At 41.0% G+C, this 18,800-nt stretch overlaps 1 protein-coding gene across 4 annotated transcripts in view; it reads left to right on the top strand.

The window, feature by feature from the left end:
* LOC123764892 (Prolyl 3-hydroxylase sud1) overlaps positions 1 to 18,800 on the top strand; it is a 79,156-nt gene that overhangs the window by 25,905 nt on the left and 34,451 nt on the right. For all 4 annotated transcript variants that reach the window (XM_069302675.1, XM_069302677.1, XM_069302676.1 and 1 more), the window contains exons 5-7: positions 9,369 to 9,485; positions 13,329 to 13,420; positions 16,114 to 16,242. In XM_069302675.1, the coding sequence (XP_069158776.1) occupies positions 9,369 to 9,485; positions 13,329 to 13,420; positions 16,114 to 16,242 (338 nt within the window). The remainder of the gene's footprint in view (positions 1 to 9,368; positions 9,486 to 13,328; positions 13,421 to 16,113; positions 16,243 to 18,800) is intronic.

Here is an 18,800-nt window from a genome sequence, read left to right as displayed (position 1 = left end):
CTTATCCTTCAAGTTATTCTGAGGTGGTAAACCAGTAAATTTAGATATATTGTATTCAACATTGCTCTTAAGGCCCCCTTGGTAGCAACCTATTCTAAATTATAACCTCTGTAACGCACACTCACCCACCAAGACCCACGACTAGCATATGGTCATGGAGATAAAGTACAGTACAGTAGAACCTCGAATAATGAATTTAATCCGTTCCGGTGCCATGATCGTCATGTGAAATGGACGTCATACAAAACGAATGTCCCCATTGACAATAATGGAACTCAAATTAACCCCTCAACTGCTTGGCTTCCAAATATGGTGCCCCCCCCCCCCCCCCTCTCCCCTCCAGTGCACAGGAAATAAATTATCTGGAAAAAAATTCTAATTGTTTTGAAAGTGTCAAAAACCCTTCCCTGAGTATGGGTATAGTACCAGAAGGTCGAAATTGTATATACTTTGGCTGCTATGGGGTCCGTAAGTTCGCGTGTGACGTCATCATTCCCTGGTCGCCCGTGGCGTACACCCCGGGGCCGGTAGGGTGCCCGAGGCAGGATGCTCGAGTTGCCGTGAATATATTTTTGTTCATTTTTTGCGCACAGTTCCAAATACACTTTATTTGTGTTTTCGTGCCAATCCTATGTATAATGAACACGTACACTGTATTATGGCAGAAGAACATCTGTACTGTCCGAAGACACTATGTTACGTGCATGATACATATGAACACACATGTTGCACATATTTCCCATACATCATGCTAATTTATGTATATATATACAATCTATTTACATACTATACTCTATCACACACTATATACATTCACCATCAACACACTCAGAACTCTGCGAGTATCAGCTGCCACACCCTCACTCCTCCAACATCCACTCTCTCCCTCACTCTTCCATTTTTTTTTGTTTTTATTACACTATTTACACATGTTATGTATACCTATCTACATGTTTTATTAACCAGAACTATGCAAGTAAGCCGGTATTGTGTCCAAACTTTACAGTGGCCACCATACACTTCATGAGAACTCACACAGCAGCCAGCAGATGATGCTACGATTACGTCACCTCCCTCGCCAAAATAGCTCCTCCCAACATACTCCTGTTGTTGATATTGCACTATATACACACATTATATATACCCATGTACAAATGTGTTCACCATAGTGAACCATTAAGCTAGTATGGTGAGCAAAACAAGAGTGGCTGCCACACACACACACACACACACACACACACACACACACACACACCAAAAAAATGACCAACAAGAAGCAGAAATTAGGCAAGCAATTAGGAAAGAACTGGTTACCAACAGTAAACTGGTACAAAACACTGCAGATAGAACTAAGTCCATAATCATTTTTGGATGTTTAGAGAAGGAAATTTCATCTAGGGTGGACCGAGCGGCAGAAGAGATGAAAATCATAGAGAAAATAGTAGGTTTAGGAGAAGGCTCAAAGGAAAATGTCAGTGATTTTAGAAGAATAGGAAAATATGAGAAAGAAAAGAACCGCCCCTTGAGGGTGACGTTTAATGGAGTGAAAAACATGATGGAAGTGCTAAGAAATGCCAGGAAACTGCAGAGTGATGAGGTTGGCAAATTTTGGTCAATAAGACAAGACCTCTCCAAGGAAGACAGAGAAAAGCTGAAAATGAACCTAATTGAGGCAAAACGTCTAAATGGGGATAGAAATGAAGAAGACAGAAATTCTTTTTTTTACAAAGTGACAGGGACTGGAAAGCTTGTGAAATGGTACATAAAAACAAAGCAACAAGATCAGTAGTGGAAGGGGGAGTAAAGAGCAAAGGAAAAGGGAACATGTTCCTGAAAATTGTATATACCAACATAGATGGAGTGAGGTCAAAAACTTTGGAGTTGCAAGATATAATCCAGCTTAGGGTCCCAGATATTGTTGCATTATCAGAGACGAAACTTGAAGGAAATATAATAAATGAAGTCATATTCCCAAGAGGCTACTCAGTTTGGAGACGTGACAGGAAAACTAGGAAGGGAGGAGGAGTGGCTGTACTGGTGGAAAAAACACCTGAAGGTAAAAGAGTTAATATTTGAAAACCCTCGAGATATTGACATAATGGCATTGCAGGTCTGGAATCAGGATGATAAGCTGATAATTGTAAATACCTACAGCCCACCAGCAAGCAACACTTGGACAAAGGAAGAACTGGATGACAAACGAGAGGGCCTCATAATGGTCATGAGAGATATTATTGTACAAGCAGATAAAGATAAATCACGACTGTTGATACTGGGGGACTTCAACTTTAGAGCAATAGACTGGGAGGCCTATGAAGCAAGAACGGAGGACTTTTGGACATGCAGATTTGTGAACCTCATTCTGGAGACATTCTTGTATCAACACATAAAGCAAGCCACAAGAATGAGGGAAGGAGATGTACCGTCAGTACTGGATCTAGTATTCACCAGGAAAGAAGAAGAGATTTTTGACATCCAGTACCTTCCTCCCTTGGGAAAGAGTGATCACGTCCTGTAAGGCATTAAATATGCTTTAAGATATCATCTAGAAGAAAATGGGGACATTGAAACAGTTGATAAACTCGATTTAAGGAGAGGCAACTATGGGAACTTCGAAATTTTTTTAATGAGTGTAATTGGACAGAATTGTTGCTAGGCAGGGAAGTAAATGAAATGTATGCCAAATTTTTAAAACTATACGAGGAAGGCACACAAACATTCATACCAAAACAGAGATGCTGGGCCAGAAAACAGGATTGGTTCGACAGAAATTGTGAGAGGGCAAGAGACCAAAAGACACAAAAATGGAATCAGTATAGGAAGAGGCCAAACCCCCAAACATATCAGCGATACAAAGATGCGAGAAACAACTATACAGCAGTAAGGAGAGAGGCAGAAAGAAATTTTGAAAAAGGGATAGCAGATAACTGTAAAACAGAACCGGGCCTATTCTTCAAATTCATAAACAACAAATTGCAGGTAAAGGATAATATCCAGAGGTTGAAAATGGGAAACAGATTCATGGAAAATGAAAAGGAAATGTGTGAAACATTAAATGAAAAGTTCCAAAGTGTGTTTGTACAAAATGAAATCTTCAGAGAACCAGACACAATAAGAATTCCAGAGAACAACATAGAGCGGATAGAGGTGTCTAGAGATGAAGTGGAAAATATGCTCAAGGAGCTCGGTAAGAACAAAGCAGCTGGCCCAGATGGCGTTTCACCATGGGTTCTGAGCGAATGTGCATCTGAGCTCAGCATTCCACTTCACCTGATCTTTCAGGCATCCCTGTGTACAGGAATCGTAGCAGGCGTGTGGAAACAGGCTAACATAGTTCCAATCTACAAAAGTGGCAGCAGGGAAGACCCCCTCAATTATAGACCTGTATCATTGACAAGTGTAATAGTGAAAGTATTGGAAAAGCTAATCAAAACTAAATGGGTAGAACACCTGGAGAGAAATGATATAATATCAGACAGAGAGTATGGTTTTCGATCTGGAAGATCCTGTGTATCGAATTTACTCAGTTTCTATGATCGAGCCACAGAGATATTACAGGAAAGAGATGGTTGGGTTGACTGCATCTATCTGGACCTAAAAAAGGCTTTCGACAGAGTTCCACATAAGAGGTTGTTCTGGAAACTGGAAAATATTGGAGGGAAGACAGGTAAGCTTCTATCATGGATGAAAAATTTTCTGACTGATAGAAAAATGAGGGCAGTAATCAGAGGCAATGTATCGGAATGGAGAAATGTCACAAGTGGAGTACCACAGGGTTCAGTTCTTGCACCAGTGATGTTTATTGTGTACATAAATGATCTACCAGTTGGTATACAGAATTATATGAACATGTTTGCTGATGATGCTAAGATAATAGGAAGGATAAGAAATTTAGATGATTGTCATGCCCTTCAAGAAGACCTGGACAAAATAAGTATATGGAGCACCACCTGGCAAATGGAATTTAATGTTAATAAATGTCATGTTATGGAATGTGGAATAGGAGAACATAGACCCCATACAACCTATATATTATGTGAGAAATCTTTAAAGAATTCTGATAAAGAGAGAGATCTAGGGGTGGTTCTAGATAGAAAACTATCACCTGAGGACCACATAAAAAATATTGTGCAAGGAGCCTATGCGATGCTTTCTAACTTCAGAATTGCATTTAAATACATGGATGGCGATATACTAAAGAAATTGTTCATGACTTTTGTTAGGCCAAAGCTAGAATATGCAGTTGTTGTGTGGTGCCCATATCTTAAGAAGCACATCAACAAACTGGAAAAGGTGCAAAGACATGCTACGAAGTGGCTCCCAGAACTGAAGGGCAAGAGCTACGAGGAGAGGTTGGAAGCATTAAACATGCCAAAACTAGAAGACAGAAGAAAAAGAGGTGATATGATCACTACATACAAAATAGTAACAGGAATTGATAAAATCGACAGGGAAGATTTCCTGAGACCTGGCACTTCAAGAACAAGAGGTCATAGATTTAAACTAGCTAAACACAGATGCCGAAGAAATATAAGAAAATTCACCTTCGCAAATAGAGTGGTAGACGGTTGGAACAAGTTAAGTGAGAAGGTGGTGGAGGCCAAGACCGTCAGTAGTTTCAAAGCGTTATATGACAAAGAGTGCTGGGAAGACGGGACACCACGAGCGTAGCTCTCATCCTGTAACTACACTTAGGTAATTACTTAGGTAATTACACACACACACACACACACACACACACACACACACACACACACACACATGCATTAGGAAGTGATGTGGTGGAGGCTGACTCCATACACAGTTTCAAGTGTAGATATGACAGAGCCCGATAGGCTCAGGAATCTGTACACCTGTTGATTGACGGTTGAGAGGCGGGACCAAAGTGCCAGAGCTCAATCCCCGCAAACACAACTAGGTGAGTACAACTAGGTGAGTACACACACACACACACACACACACACACACTATGAGGATGATAAACTAATGATGATAAATGCATATAGTCCACCGCCAAGCAGCACATGGTCAAAGGAGGAGCTAGATAGTAAACGTGAAGGTCTTATAACAATAATGAGAGAGATTATAGCGAGAGCGGATAACGATAGATCACGACTGTTGATAGTCGGTGACTTCAACTTGAAATCCATAGACTGGGAAGCATATGAAGCTAAAACAGAAGATTTTTGGACCTGTAAATTTGTAGACCTCATCCTGGAAACATTCTTGTATCAACATGTTAAACAAGCTACGAGGATGAGGGAAGGGGACGTTCCCTCCATGCTAGATTTGATATTTACCAGGAAGGAGGAAGAGATATTTGACATTCAGTACCTTCCTCCCTTGGGTAAAAGTGACCATGTCTTTTTGGGAATAAAGTATGCAATGCATTATAAGCTGGAAGAAAATAAGGAGGTTGAAGCAGTTGAAAAACCAGACTTCAGGAGAGGACATTATGGTGACCTTAGAAATTTTTTTAGTGAGTATAATTGGACAGACTTGATGCTAGGCAAGGAAGTGAATGAGATGTATGGCAAGTTTTGTGAAATATATGATAAAGGCACAAAAAAAATTTATACCAAAACAGAGATGCAGAACTAGGAAACAGGATTGGTTCAATAGAAATTGCGAGAGGGCTAGAGACCGAAAGACACAAAAATGGAATCAATACAGGAAGAGGCCGAACCCCCAAACATACCAGCGATACAAAGATGCGAGAAACAACTACACGGCAGTGAGGAGAGAGGCAGAAAGAAATTTTGAAAAAGGGATTGCGGACAAATGTAAAACAGAACCAGGTCTATTCTATAAATTCATAAACAACAAATTGCAGGTAAAGGATAATATTCAGAGGTTGAAAATGGGAAATAGATTCACGGAAGATGAAAAGGAAATGTGTGAAACACTAAAAGAAAAGTTCCAAAGTGTGTTTGTACAAAATGAAATCTTTAGGGAACCAGATACAATAAGAATTCCAGAGAACAACATAGAACACATAGAGGTGTCTAGAGACGAAGTGGAAAAAATGCTCAAGGAGCTCGGTAAGAACAAAGCAGCTGGCCCAGATGGCGTTTCACCATGGGTTCTGAGAGAATGTGCATCTGAGCTCAGCATTCCACTTCACCTGATCTTTCAGGCATCCCTGTGTACAGGAATCGTAGCAGACGGGTGGAAACAGGCTAACATAGTTCCAATCTACAAAAGTGGCAGCAGGGAAGACCCCCTCAATTATAGACCTGTATCATTGACAAGTGTAATAGTGAAAGTATTGGAAAAACTAATCAAAACTAAATGGGTAGAACACCTAGAGAGAAATGATATAATATCAGACAGACAGTATGGTTTTCGATCTGGAAGATCCTGTGAATCGAATTTACTCAGTTTCTATGATCGAGCCACAGAGATATTACAGGAAAGAGATGGTTGGGTTGACTGCATCTATCTGGACCTAAAAAAGGCTTTTGACAGAGTTCCACATAAAAGGTTGTTCTGGAAACTGGAAAATATTGGAGGGGTGACAGGTAAGCTTCTATCATGGATGAAAAATTTTCTGACTGATAGAAAAATGAGGGCAGTAATCAGAGGCAATGTATCGGAATGGAGAAATGTCACAAGTGGAGTACCACAGGGTTCAGTTCTTGCACCAGTGATGTTTATTGTGTACATAAATGATCTACCAGTTGGTATACAGAATTATATGAACATGTTTGCTGATGATGCTAAGATAATAGGAAGGATAAGAAATTTAGATGACTGTCATGCCCTTCAAGAAGACCTGGACAAAATAAGTATATGGAGCACCACTTGGCAAATGGAATTTAATGTTAATAAATGTCATGTTATGGAATGTGGAATAGGAGAACATAGACCCCACACAACCTATATATTATGTGAGAAATCTTTAAAGAATTCTGATAAAGAAAGAGATCTAGGAGTGGTTCTAGATAGAAAACTATCACCTGAGGACCACATAAAGAATATTGTGCAAGGAGCCTATGCTATGCTTTCTAACTTCAGAATTGCATTTAAATACATGGATGGCGATATACTAAAGAAATTGTTCATGACTTTTGTTAGGCCAAAGCTAGAATATGCAGCTGTTGTGTGGTGCCCATATCTTAAGAAGCACATCAACAAACTGGAAAAGGTGCAAAGACATGCTACTAAGTGGCTCCCAGAACTGAAGGGCAAGAGCTACGAGGAGAGGTTAGAAGCATTAAATATGCCAAAACTAGAAGACAGAAGAAAAAGAGGTGATATGATCACTACATACAAAATAGTAACAGGAATTGATAAAATCGACAGGGAAGACTTCCCGAGACCTGGAATTTCAAGAACAAGAGGTCATAGATTTAAACTAGCTAAACACAGATGCCGAAGAAATATAAGAAAATTCACCTTCGCAAATAGAGTGGTAGACGGTTGGAACAAGTTAAGTGAGAAGGTGGTGGAGGCCAAGACCGTCAGTAGTTTCAAAGCATTATATGACAAAGAGTGCTGGGAAGACGGGACACCACGAGCGTAGCTCTCATCCTGTAACTACACTTAGGTAATTACACTTAGGTAATTACACACACACACACACACAGTGAGGTTACCTCAATTCTCTCCCTCCCTCCCTCACCACAATTCCAACTCCCACAATACTATGCACATATGTACATGGGTATATACACACATTGTATATACCCATGTACATATGTGTTCACCATAGCAAACCACTAAGCTAGTATGATGAGCAAAACAAGAGTGGCTGCCACACACACACACAGTGAGGCTACCTCGATTCTCTCCCTCGCTCCCTCACCACAATTCCTCCTCCCACAATACTATGCACAATGCTTATTATCACCACAATCCTGCTGTTATCACATTACTGGTCACTAAATCCTGTAAATGAATAATTGATCGCAAGTTTATTTTGTAAAGGAACCTAGGAAGTCGTTTGAAGATTCCTAGATGGACGAAATAATGCTGTGGTTCTGTGGCTAGCGCTGTGAACATCGTGAACAGCATTGAATCACTGATATTTGAACATTGTACACATTCATTATCACACTCAGGCTCTTCTGTAATACTATCATGGCTAAATAATACAAATTATACAGTATATATATTTTGACGTTATTAGGCGATGCTGTTGTCACAAGCTGAACAGCAGTGCTGTGAGCTCATGCTGTGTGCACCAGCCTTGGTTGCTCACTCAGTACTGAGGCTCTCACACCCAGGAATGTGGCCCACGATTTTTTTAAATATGGCGTCTGTTTACAAAAGCCATGAGGAAGCTGATGTGAACCCAATGTAGCCGTGGGAGTTTTGAATGGAACGTGAAAAATACAAATACCCGGAGGTGCGTTGCGCAAACTAGACGAGGGCCTGCAGGTGCATTGCGCAGTTTAAGGGTTAATCCTTTCTACCACCGAAAAACATCAATATGATATTCGATGTTTTAAATAATGGAGCAGCCTACCTTACATACACTGAACAAACCTTTATGACATTTTTCATTCTTCAAATTTGTTCAAAATTTTTTTCATTTGTATTATAGCAAAAGGTTCGTTCAGTGTTCGGCAGGTAGGCTGCTCCATTTTCTTAAATAAAAAAAGACAAAATAAAAAAATAAAAAAAATTGAAAAACTGAACGAATGTCAAAAAGGTTTGTTCGGTGGTTGGCAGGTAGGCTGCTCCATATTTCTTAAATAAAAAAATGAAAATAAAAAAAATAAAAATTTTGAAAAACAGAACAAATGTCAAAAAGGTTAGTTCAGTGGTGGGCAGGTAGGTTGCTGAAGAAATGCACTATGTGGCAGGATTGGGCCAGACACAATAAAAGTTACCTTCAACTGACTATTGTGCCATTCGTAATACAATTTAAGTTGTGTAAATATTGGTAACAAAGGATTAATGACGTGGCTAAATACTGAACAAAAGACTTGCCCACGTCAGGCTGGGAGGTGGTCGAAGCGATGAAGTTCTAACAGTTCTAACACATCTCATGCCCAAAATGCTGTGTGTACTAGTGGCTTTACAAGATTGTAAATACCATGCTATATATCCTCACAAACCCAGTGTACCTTCTTGTATATAAATAAATAAATAATAATAAATAAACATGTGTCTATGCCTCATTGCACTCTGCTTCAGTTATGTATTTTGTAAAGTTAAAAACTAGTCCCATGCTACAAAGGCATATCATATGCTCAACACCTTTCTTGCTATTGTTGATAATGAATCAAATTTAAATGTACTGCTGAAATCTAGAGCACTTTCCAATAGTCTTTGAACTCAAGTCTTGTGTCTCATGAGTAAGCAATAAGATGATGAGTAAAGAGAGAGAGAGAAGCCTTCATTCTTTTCTTCTATTATAGATGTACTTCTGTGCCACGATGATGAGCTAGATAGTCGGCGAATTGCTTATATACTGTACCTGGTGCCGCCATGGGAGGAGCAGGATGGTGGTTCATTAGACCTTTTTAATACTGATGGTATGTATAATCATTAATGATCATTATTGTTAATCGTAATTGTGACTAGTAGAAGTGATATGATTTTGCTATCTTCAAGCCATAGTAATTTAGCAAGTTCTGACAACAATGTAGACAAATGCCATGAAGGAAGGAGACTTTATTTGTTGATACTATTTTACTTCTAATAACTTCATCAGATCCAACAGAGATACACAGGACTAGTACTAACATCATCAGATCCAACAGAGATACATGGGGCTAGTGCTAACATCATCAGATCCAACAGAGATACACAGGAATAGTACTAACATCATCAGATCCAACAGAGATACACACGGGGCTAGTTCTATCATCATCAGATCCAACAGAGATACACACGGGGCTAGTGGTATCATCATCAGATCCAACAGAGATACACACGGGGCTAGTTCTAACATCATCAGATTCAACAGAGATACACACGGGGCTAGTGCTATCATCATCAGATCCAACAGAGATACACAGGACTAGTACTAACATCATCAGATCCAACAGAGATACATGGGGCTAGTGCTAACATCATCAGATCCAACAGAGATACACAGGACTAGTACTAACATCATCAGATCCAACAGAGATACACATGGGGCTAGTGGTAACATCATCAGATCCAACAGCAATACATGGGGCTAGTGGTAACATCATCAGATCCAACAGCAATACATGGGGCTAGTGGTAACATCATCAGATCCAACAGCAATACATGGGGCTAGTGGTAACATCATCAGATCCAACAGCAATACATGGGGCTAGTGGTAACATCATCAGATCCAACAGCAATACATGGGGCTAGTGGTATCATCATCAGATCCAACAGAGATACACACGGGGCTAGTTCTAACATCATCAGATTCAACAGAGATACATGGGGCTAGTGGTAACATCATCAGATCCAACAGAGATACACACGGGGCTAGTGCTAACATTATCAGATCCAACAGCGATACACACGGGGCTAGTTCTAACATCATCAGATTCAACAGAGATACATGGGGCTAGTAGTAATAAATGAGTAAAGGGAGGAGAGAATGAGGTTGGTGAGACAAGGGTGAGAGGAAGTCAGAGAAACACTGTTGTGCAATTTATACTTTGTAAGTACTGTAACCCCGCGATTATCCGGGATTCAAACATCCGGAAAACGCCCTTATACGGCCAAAATCGTGATCGGATAAAGTTATCACAATATCCGGCCAAATGGCCACAGGAACCGGATAAAAGCTGGTTTGGCCGGATGAAAATACGGCCATACCGTATTAATCCCGTCTGTGGCTCTAGACGCATGGTGGAGGAGGGGATGGGGTGGGTGGGGTGGGTGGGTGGTGTTGGGAGGGGTGCGTCAGGAGGGACCACCTGGGTACAGGAATTACCATTAATTTTAGAACAATTAATCATAGTCAAAAACAAATGAAATAAGTACTAGTAATTAAGTAATAACAAATAAATAAGTTTCCTAAAAGCATTGTGCACAGGCTGAAGTTTCCTTCAAAAATATTGTGAATTTTTTTCCTCCTGGCGGCCTACGTAACGTGCTATAGCTGCTCCACCCCAAGTGGACCCGTCCAACACTGGTCAACCCATGTGCGTCTGTCCCTCGTGTTATACACAGTGCTGCGCCATTAGTGAAATATTTTTTTAAATAACTTTTTTATTTTCATAGTAACTTTGAACATTTTTGGCCAAGACTATGTCTGGTAGCAGCATCAATCATTCTGGAAGTGTTAAGAGGAAGAAAGTTGTCCTAACAATTAAAGACAAGTCACAGTTATACACCTCAACCAGTGCGGCCTCACAGTGCTGCGCCATTAGTGAAATATTTTTTTAAATGACTTTCTGAATTTTCATAGTAACTTTGAACATTTTTGGCCAAGAATATGTCTGGTAGCAGCATCAATCGTTCTGGAAGTGTTAAGAGGAAGAAGATTGTCCTAGCAATTAAAGACAAGCTACGTGTTGTTCAACCAGTGAGGCGTCACAGGCAGCCAAGCGCCTTCAACAAGTGAGGCGCCACAGGCAAGCCAAGCTCCTTCAACAAGTGAGGCATTACAGGCAAGCCAAGCACTTTCAACAAGTGAGGTGCCACAGGCAAGCCAAGCGCCTTCAACAAGTGAAGGCATGCAAGCGCTTCAACAAGTGAGGTGCAAGCAAGCGCCTTCAACAAGTGAGGCCTCACAGGCAACCCAAATGCCTTTAACTAGTGAGGCTTCAGCAGCTGGCATTCAAAACTAACTTAGCTTAATGAACTGTACAGTAATTTTAAGTGTTAATTTTAGTGTTGTGTTAGTATAGGTTACGTAAATTGTTAAGAATTTTTAACTTCAAGATGTGTGGCATCAATCAAGAAGACGAACACCAACAAGGTAAGTTGAGGTTTCTAGTTGAATATTTAATAATTGTATGTGGTAAGGGAATTCAAATTATGTTGTTTGTAGTATAAAAATAGTTGGAAATGGTCACTTTTGGACTCGTAGGTGAAAAAGTACCATTATCCGAAAAATGTGATAATCCGGCTGGGGGGCCTTCCCATATAGTCCAGATGATCGAGTGGAGACAGTATTAATTTAGCAAGAGTGATTGTGTTGACTGTTGCTGTGCTCAAAGGCTGCACTTGTTGTGTGTTTTAATGTTGTTTGCTTCTTTGAGGTTGAGTTTAGTATCCCTGAAGGCCTTGAGGTTTTGCTCTGGGTTCCTGTGTATTACACCAGTAATATTAATGTTATCCATACAGCAGATATACTTCAGAAAGCCTCTCATCTAAATTTTGGAATGTTTACCTATATATACTTAATTAAGTCTCAAACATGACAGGTTATAGTATATTGTTGACCAAACCGCACACTAGAAAATGAAGGGACGACGACGTTTTGGTCCGTCGTGGACCATTCTCAAGTTGATTGCATCTCACAATCGACTTGAGAATGGTCTAGGACGGACCGAAACGTCGTCATCCCTTCACTTTCTAGTGTGTGGTTTGGTCAACATATTTCAGCCACGTTATTGTGACTCCTCGTCTGGTTATAGTATTCTCTCTTGCCATGGTGACCATGTTGTTAGTTCTGCTTCTCAAAGGATTGTGATGTTTATCTCACGCCACCATTGCCTCACTTGTGTCAACCATCCCCCTCTATCAACTCTAGCCCCTGCATGTGTCTGGAATTTAATGAAGCTCTTAAAAAATGTTATCTTCAAATAAAGTGCTGTCTTATCTTGGTATCTTATCTTTTAAGTAAATGAATACAATCTATAAAAAGAAAACTTTGGTCCACATGAAAGAATTGTAGGCATGACGAGCCTAAGAGAGTATTGGACTAATCTCTCACTGGACAGCGCTGCCGTGTTATATACACATACTGTTTTCATTGACGACATGTTAAATAGCCAGACCAGGATTTTGTTGATGACATGATAGATAGCCAGACTAGGATTTTGTTGATATGATACATAGCCAGAGCAGGATTTTGTTGACGACATGATAAATAGCCAGACCAGGATTTTGTTGATGACATGATAGATAGCCAGACCAGGATTTTGTTGATATGATACATAGCCAGAGCAGGATTTTGTTGACGACATGATAAATAGCCAGACCAGGATTTTGTTGATGACATGATAGATAGCCAGACCAGGATTTTGTTGATATGATACATAGCCAGAGAGGATTTTGTTGACGACATGATAAATAGCCAGACCAGGATTTCAGATGTAATTCTCTGTTGCTCATTTTCAAGGAGAAATTGCATAACCCTATGAACATTAATATAATAGTGAGTAAATGTATCTTGTTTTAAGGCATTGCCTAATAATTGATCCCCATTTATTTTACAGAGCACAAACAGCCTAAAGATGTTGTCAGGTCTCTGCAGCCAAAATGGAATGGTTTTGCTTTCTTCGAGGTGTCCCCGGTATCATTTCACCAGGTACGTTTCAACACTACTTTTGACTGTAAATGCTTTACTTGAACAGTATATGAAGGAGGTTACTAAGGTAAATTGACTTATTTTCGGTGGGAAGGTATAGTTATGTATTGTTGGAAAATTATTACCGGTATCATTATATTATAAGTACGGTAAGCTTTTGATTTTGTTCATGGGATGTGTACTAGCAGTCACACATGTTCAGGGGATGTGTTCTAGTAGTCACACATGTTGAGGGGATGTGTACTAGTAGTCACAAATGTTGAGGGGATGTGTACTAGTAGTCACACATGTTGAGGGGATGTGTACTAGTAGTCACACATGTTGAGGGGATGTGTTCTAGTAGTCACACATGTTGAGGGGATGTGTACTAGCAGTCACACATGTTGAGGGGATGTGTACTAGCAGTCACACATGTTGAGGGGATGTGTACTAGCAGTCACACATGTTGAGGGGATGTGTACTAGCAGTCACACATGTTGAGGGGATGTGTACTAGCAGTCACACATGTTGAGGGGATGTGTACTAGCAGTCACACATGTTGAGGGGATGTGTTCTAGTAGTCACGCATGTTGAGGGGATGTGTACTAGCAGTCACACATGTTGAGGGGATGTGTTCTAGCAGTCACACATGTTGAGGGGATGTGTTCTAGTAGTCACACATGTTGAGGGGATGTGTACTAGCAGTCACACATGTTGAGGGGATGTGTACTAGCAGTCACACATGTTGAGGGGATGTGTTCTAGTAGTCACACATGTTGAGGGGATGTGTTCTAGTAGTCACACATGTTGAGGGGATGTGTTCTAGTAGTCACACATGTTGAGGGGATGTGTTCTAGTAGTCACACATGTTGAGGGGATGTGTTCTAGTAGTCACACATGTTGAGGGGATGTGTTCTAGCAGTCACACATGTTGAGGGGATGTGTTCTAGTAGTCACACATGTTGAGGGGATGTGTTCTAGTAGTCACACATGTTGAGGGGATGTGTACTAGTAGTCACACATGTTGAGGGGATGTGTTCTAGTAGTCACACATGTTGAGGGGATGTGTTCTAGTAGTCACACATGTTGAGGGGATGTGTTCTAGTAGTCACACATGTTGAGGGGATGTGTTCTAGTAGTCACACATGTTGAGGGGATGTGTTCTAGTAGTCACACATGTTGAGGGGATGTGTACTAGTAGTCACATAAATATGTTCATCAGATGTGTTCTAGTAGTCACATAAATATGTTCATCAGATGTGTTCTAGCAGTCACATAAATATGTTCATCAGATGTGTTCTAGCAGTCACATAAATATGTTCATCAGATGTGTTCTAGCAGTCACATAAATATGTTCATCAGATGTGTTCTAGCAGTCATACAAATATGTTTGGGTGAAGTTTTCTAGCATTAGTATAGACATTTTGCTTAAGTTACATGGGTAAAATAAGGAATCGTTTTATAAACCTTGTAAGGGTCCTATTTAATTTCTCTTGTCTCAAAAAGTAGAACATTACAATATTTGAGCATTCCCACTAATGGCCTCCAACGACCATGCACAACTGGGGCTTCAGGTTGTCGCTGTATTGTATTCACCTAGTTCACCTAGTTGTGCTTGCGGGGGTTGAGCTCTGGCTCTTTTGGCCCACATCTCAACTGTCAGTCAATCAACTGTTACTAACTACTAATGATATGTGTGGTGTTTGTGAGTGTAGCAGTGTGCTGGATACTTCAGAGGCTAATTTGAGGGTAATGGTGATGGAAATGCTGGTGTAAGTTGATCTATTTTCTCCTTCACTTGCCTTCAACCACTTGGGCTGGACGGTAGAGCGACGGTCTCGCGTCATGCAGGTCGGCGTTCAATCTCTGACCGTCCACTAAGTCCCCCCCTGGTCCCATCCCAAATTGCTTATCCTGATCCCTTCCCGGTGCTATATAGTCGTAATGGCTTGGCACTTTTCTCCTGATATTTCCCTTCCGTCACTTGCCTAGTTGTGAGAGCATCTTGTGTCCCGCCTCCCAGCCTTCAGTTGATTGGTGTTGAGACTGCAGAGCCTGTTGCATATGAAGCTGTATATGGAGTCTTCCTCAATGACTTCAATTTCTGTTACATTCCATGATTTCTGCTGCAGTGACATCCATCTTAGTAAAGGAGGAACAGGGATTATTGGGGGTCACACCCATCTCAGTTAAGGGGGAAGGGAACTATCAGGGGAAAGTGCCAAGCCATTAGACTATATAGTACTGGGAAGGGGTCAGGATAAGGATTTTGGGATGGGACGGGGGTGGGGGGGGGAAATGGTGCCCAACCACTTGGACGGTCGGGGATTGAACACCGACCTGCATGATGCGAGGCTGTTACTCTACTGTCCGGCCCAAGTGGTTGGGAGGAGAGTGCTGGGTGACACACCCATCCCAGTAAAAGGGAGAGGAGAGAGCTGGGTGACACACCCATCCCAGTAAAAGGGAGAGGAGAGAGCTGGGTGACACACCCATCCCAGTAAAAGGGAGAGGAGAGAGCTGGGTGACAACCATCCCGGTAAATGTGGAGGAGAAACTGCTGCTCTCAGCAGTAAAGGAGGAGGCCAATGCCTCCTTTCCTCCAATAATGTGGGAAACATGGTAATAATGGTAGGTTAGGATTACTGACTATAGTAGACTGAAGTATACTGTAATGAGATTTAATCTGTAAACTAATAGTTATGTGTTGGCAGGTAGCAGAAGTGCTGACCCAAGAAAAGGTTCGCCTCTCCATTAATGGGTGGTTTCACGGGCCACCAGTTGAACGACCAGCAAAATACATTGCCCCTCGGCCACTTTTGGAAGCTCCAGTTCACATTGAGGTAAGTGTGCATTGGTAAACATTTTCCCAAATCCATAAGGAAATGGTGAACGATTGTTTGTGACAATTGACACCGAGCACTCTACACCCAGTGTGGAGCACTCTACACCCAGTGTGGAGCACTCTACACCCAGTGTGGAGCACTACACCCAGTGTGGAGCACTCTACACCCAGTGTGGAGCACTCTACACCCAGTGTGGAGCACTCTACACCCAGTGTGGAGCACTCTACACCCAGTGTGGAGCACTCTACACCCAGTGTGGAGCACTCTACACCCAGTGTGGAACACTCTACACCCAGTGTGGAACACTCTACACCCAGTGTGGAGCACTCTACACCCAGTGTGGAACACTCTACACCCAGTGTGGAGCACTCTACACCCAGTGTGATGCATAGCAAAGTACTCTACACTGGCAGAACTACGGAGCACTGATTAATAACTAATGTTGAATAGTTTAGTACTAATGTAGAATACTTTATACCTAACATAGAGCACTTTACACCAAATCTATGGAGTCAAATGATATTGTGAATACTGTATTATGTTGTGAAGTGGATGAACAGTGAATGAATGAACAGTGAAGTGGAACAGTGAAGTTCATTCACTGTGAATGAACAGTGAAGTGGAACGTGTAACACAACATATAAATTAGTGGATAGTGTTAGAGAATTGTACAAAGAAAAAGTATAAATGTAAAGTTGTGGAGGAGGCATCACACTAGGCTGTTTACACCACAGCCACGAGGCCTACACAGTGTAGAGGACGTCCCGCAGTAACAGTGTACTTCCTCAGTGATAATATACTGGCAATATATACTGTAATACGGGAAAGTGGAGCTAAGAACTAGTAATAGAGTAAGTGAATAACATTACAAGCCGGAAGAAAGCAGAAATTCCCTTAGGATATTACAGGTAAAAGGTGCTGGTAAAAGAACACCTAAAGGTGAAGGAAATAATGACTGCCAATCCACAAGAAGTTGACATAATAGCACTAGAGATCTGCTATGAGGATGATAAACTAATGATGATAAATGCATATAGTCCACCGCCAAGCAGCACATGGTCAAAGGAGGAGCTAGATAGTAAACGTGAAGGTCTTATAACAATAATGAGAGAGATTATAGCGAGAGCGGATAACGATAGATCACGACTGTTGATAGTCGGTGACTTCAACTTGAAATCCATAGACTGGGAAGCATATGAAGCTAAAACAGAAGATTTTTGGACCTGTAAATTTGTAGACCTCATCCTGGAAACATTCTTGTATCAACATGTTAAACAAGCTACGAGGATGAGGGAAGGGGACGTTCCCTCCATGCTAGATTTGATATTTACCAGGAAGGAGGAAGAGATATTTGACATTCAGTACCTTCCTCCCTTGGGTAAAAGTGACCATGTCTTTTTGGGAATAAAGTATGCAATGTGTTATAAGCTGGAAGAAAATAAGGAGGTTGAAGCAGTTGAAAAACCAGACTTCAGGAGAGGACATTATGGTGACCTTAGAAATTTTTTTAGTGAGTATAATTGGACAGACTTGATGCTAGGCAAGGAAGTGAATGAGATGTATGGCAAGTTTTGTGAAATATATGATAAAGGCACAAAAAAATTTATACCAAAACAGAGATGCAGAACTAGGAAACAGGATTGGTTCAATAGAAATTGCGAGAGGGCTAGAGACCGAAAGACACAAAAATGGAATCAATACAGGAAGAGGCCGAACCCCCAAACATACCAGCGATACAAAGATGCGAGAAACAACTACACGGCAGTGAGGAGAGAGGCAGAAAGAAATTTTGAAAAAGGGATTGCGGACAAATGTAAAACAGAACCAGGTCTATTCTATAAATTCATAAACAACAAATTGCAGGTAAAGGATAATATTCAGAGGTTGAAAATGGGAAATAGATTCACGGAAGATGAAAAGGAAATGTGTGAAACACTAAACGAAAAGTTCCAAAGTGTGTTTGTACAAAATGAAATCTTTAGGGAACCAGATACAATAAGAATTCCAGAGAACAACATAGAACACATAGAGGTGTCTAGAGACGAAGTGGAAAAAATGCTTAAGGAGCTCGGTAAGAACAAAGCAGCTGGCCCAGATGGCGTTTCACCATGGGTTCTGAGAGAATGTGCATCTGAGCTCAGCATTCCACTTCACCTGATCTTTCAGGCATCCCTGTGTACAGGAATCGTAGCAGACGGGTGGAAACAGGCTAACATAGTTCCAATCTACAAAAGTGGCAGCAGGGAAGACCCCCTTAATTATAGACCTGTATCATTGACAAGTGCAATAGTGAAAGTATTGGAAAAACTAATCAAAACTAAATGGGTAGAACACCTAGAGAGAAATGATATAATATCAGACAGACAGTATGGTTTTCGATCTGGAAGATCCTGTGTATCGAATTTACTCAGTTTCTATGATCGAGCCACAGAGATATTACAGGAAAGAGATGGTTGGGTTGACTGCATCTATCTGGACCTAAAAAAGGCTTTCGACAGAGTTCCACATAAGAGGTTGTTCTGGAAACTGGAAAATATTGGAGGGGTGACAGGTAA

Source organism: Procambarus clarkii, chromosome 48 (assembly GCF_040958095.1).
Source record: "Procambarus clarkii isolate CNS0578487 chromosome 48, FALCON_Pclarkii_2.0, whole genome shotgun sequence".
Taxonomy (NCBI): Eukaryota; Metazoa; Arthropoda; class Malacostraca; order Decapoda; family Cambaridae; genus Procambarus; species Procambarus clarkii.
This window is presented reverse-complemented; position numbering and strand designations above follow the sequence as displayed.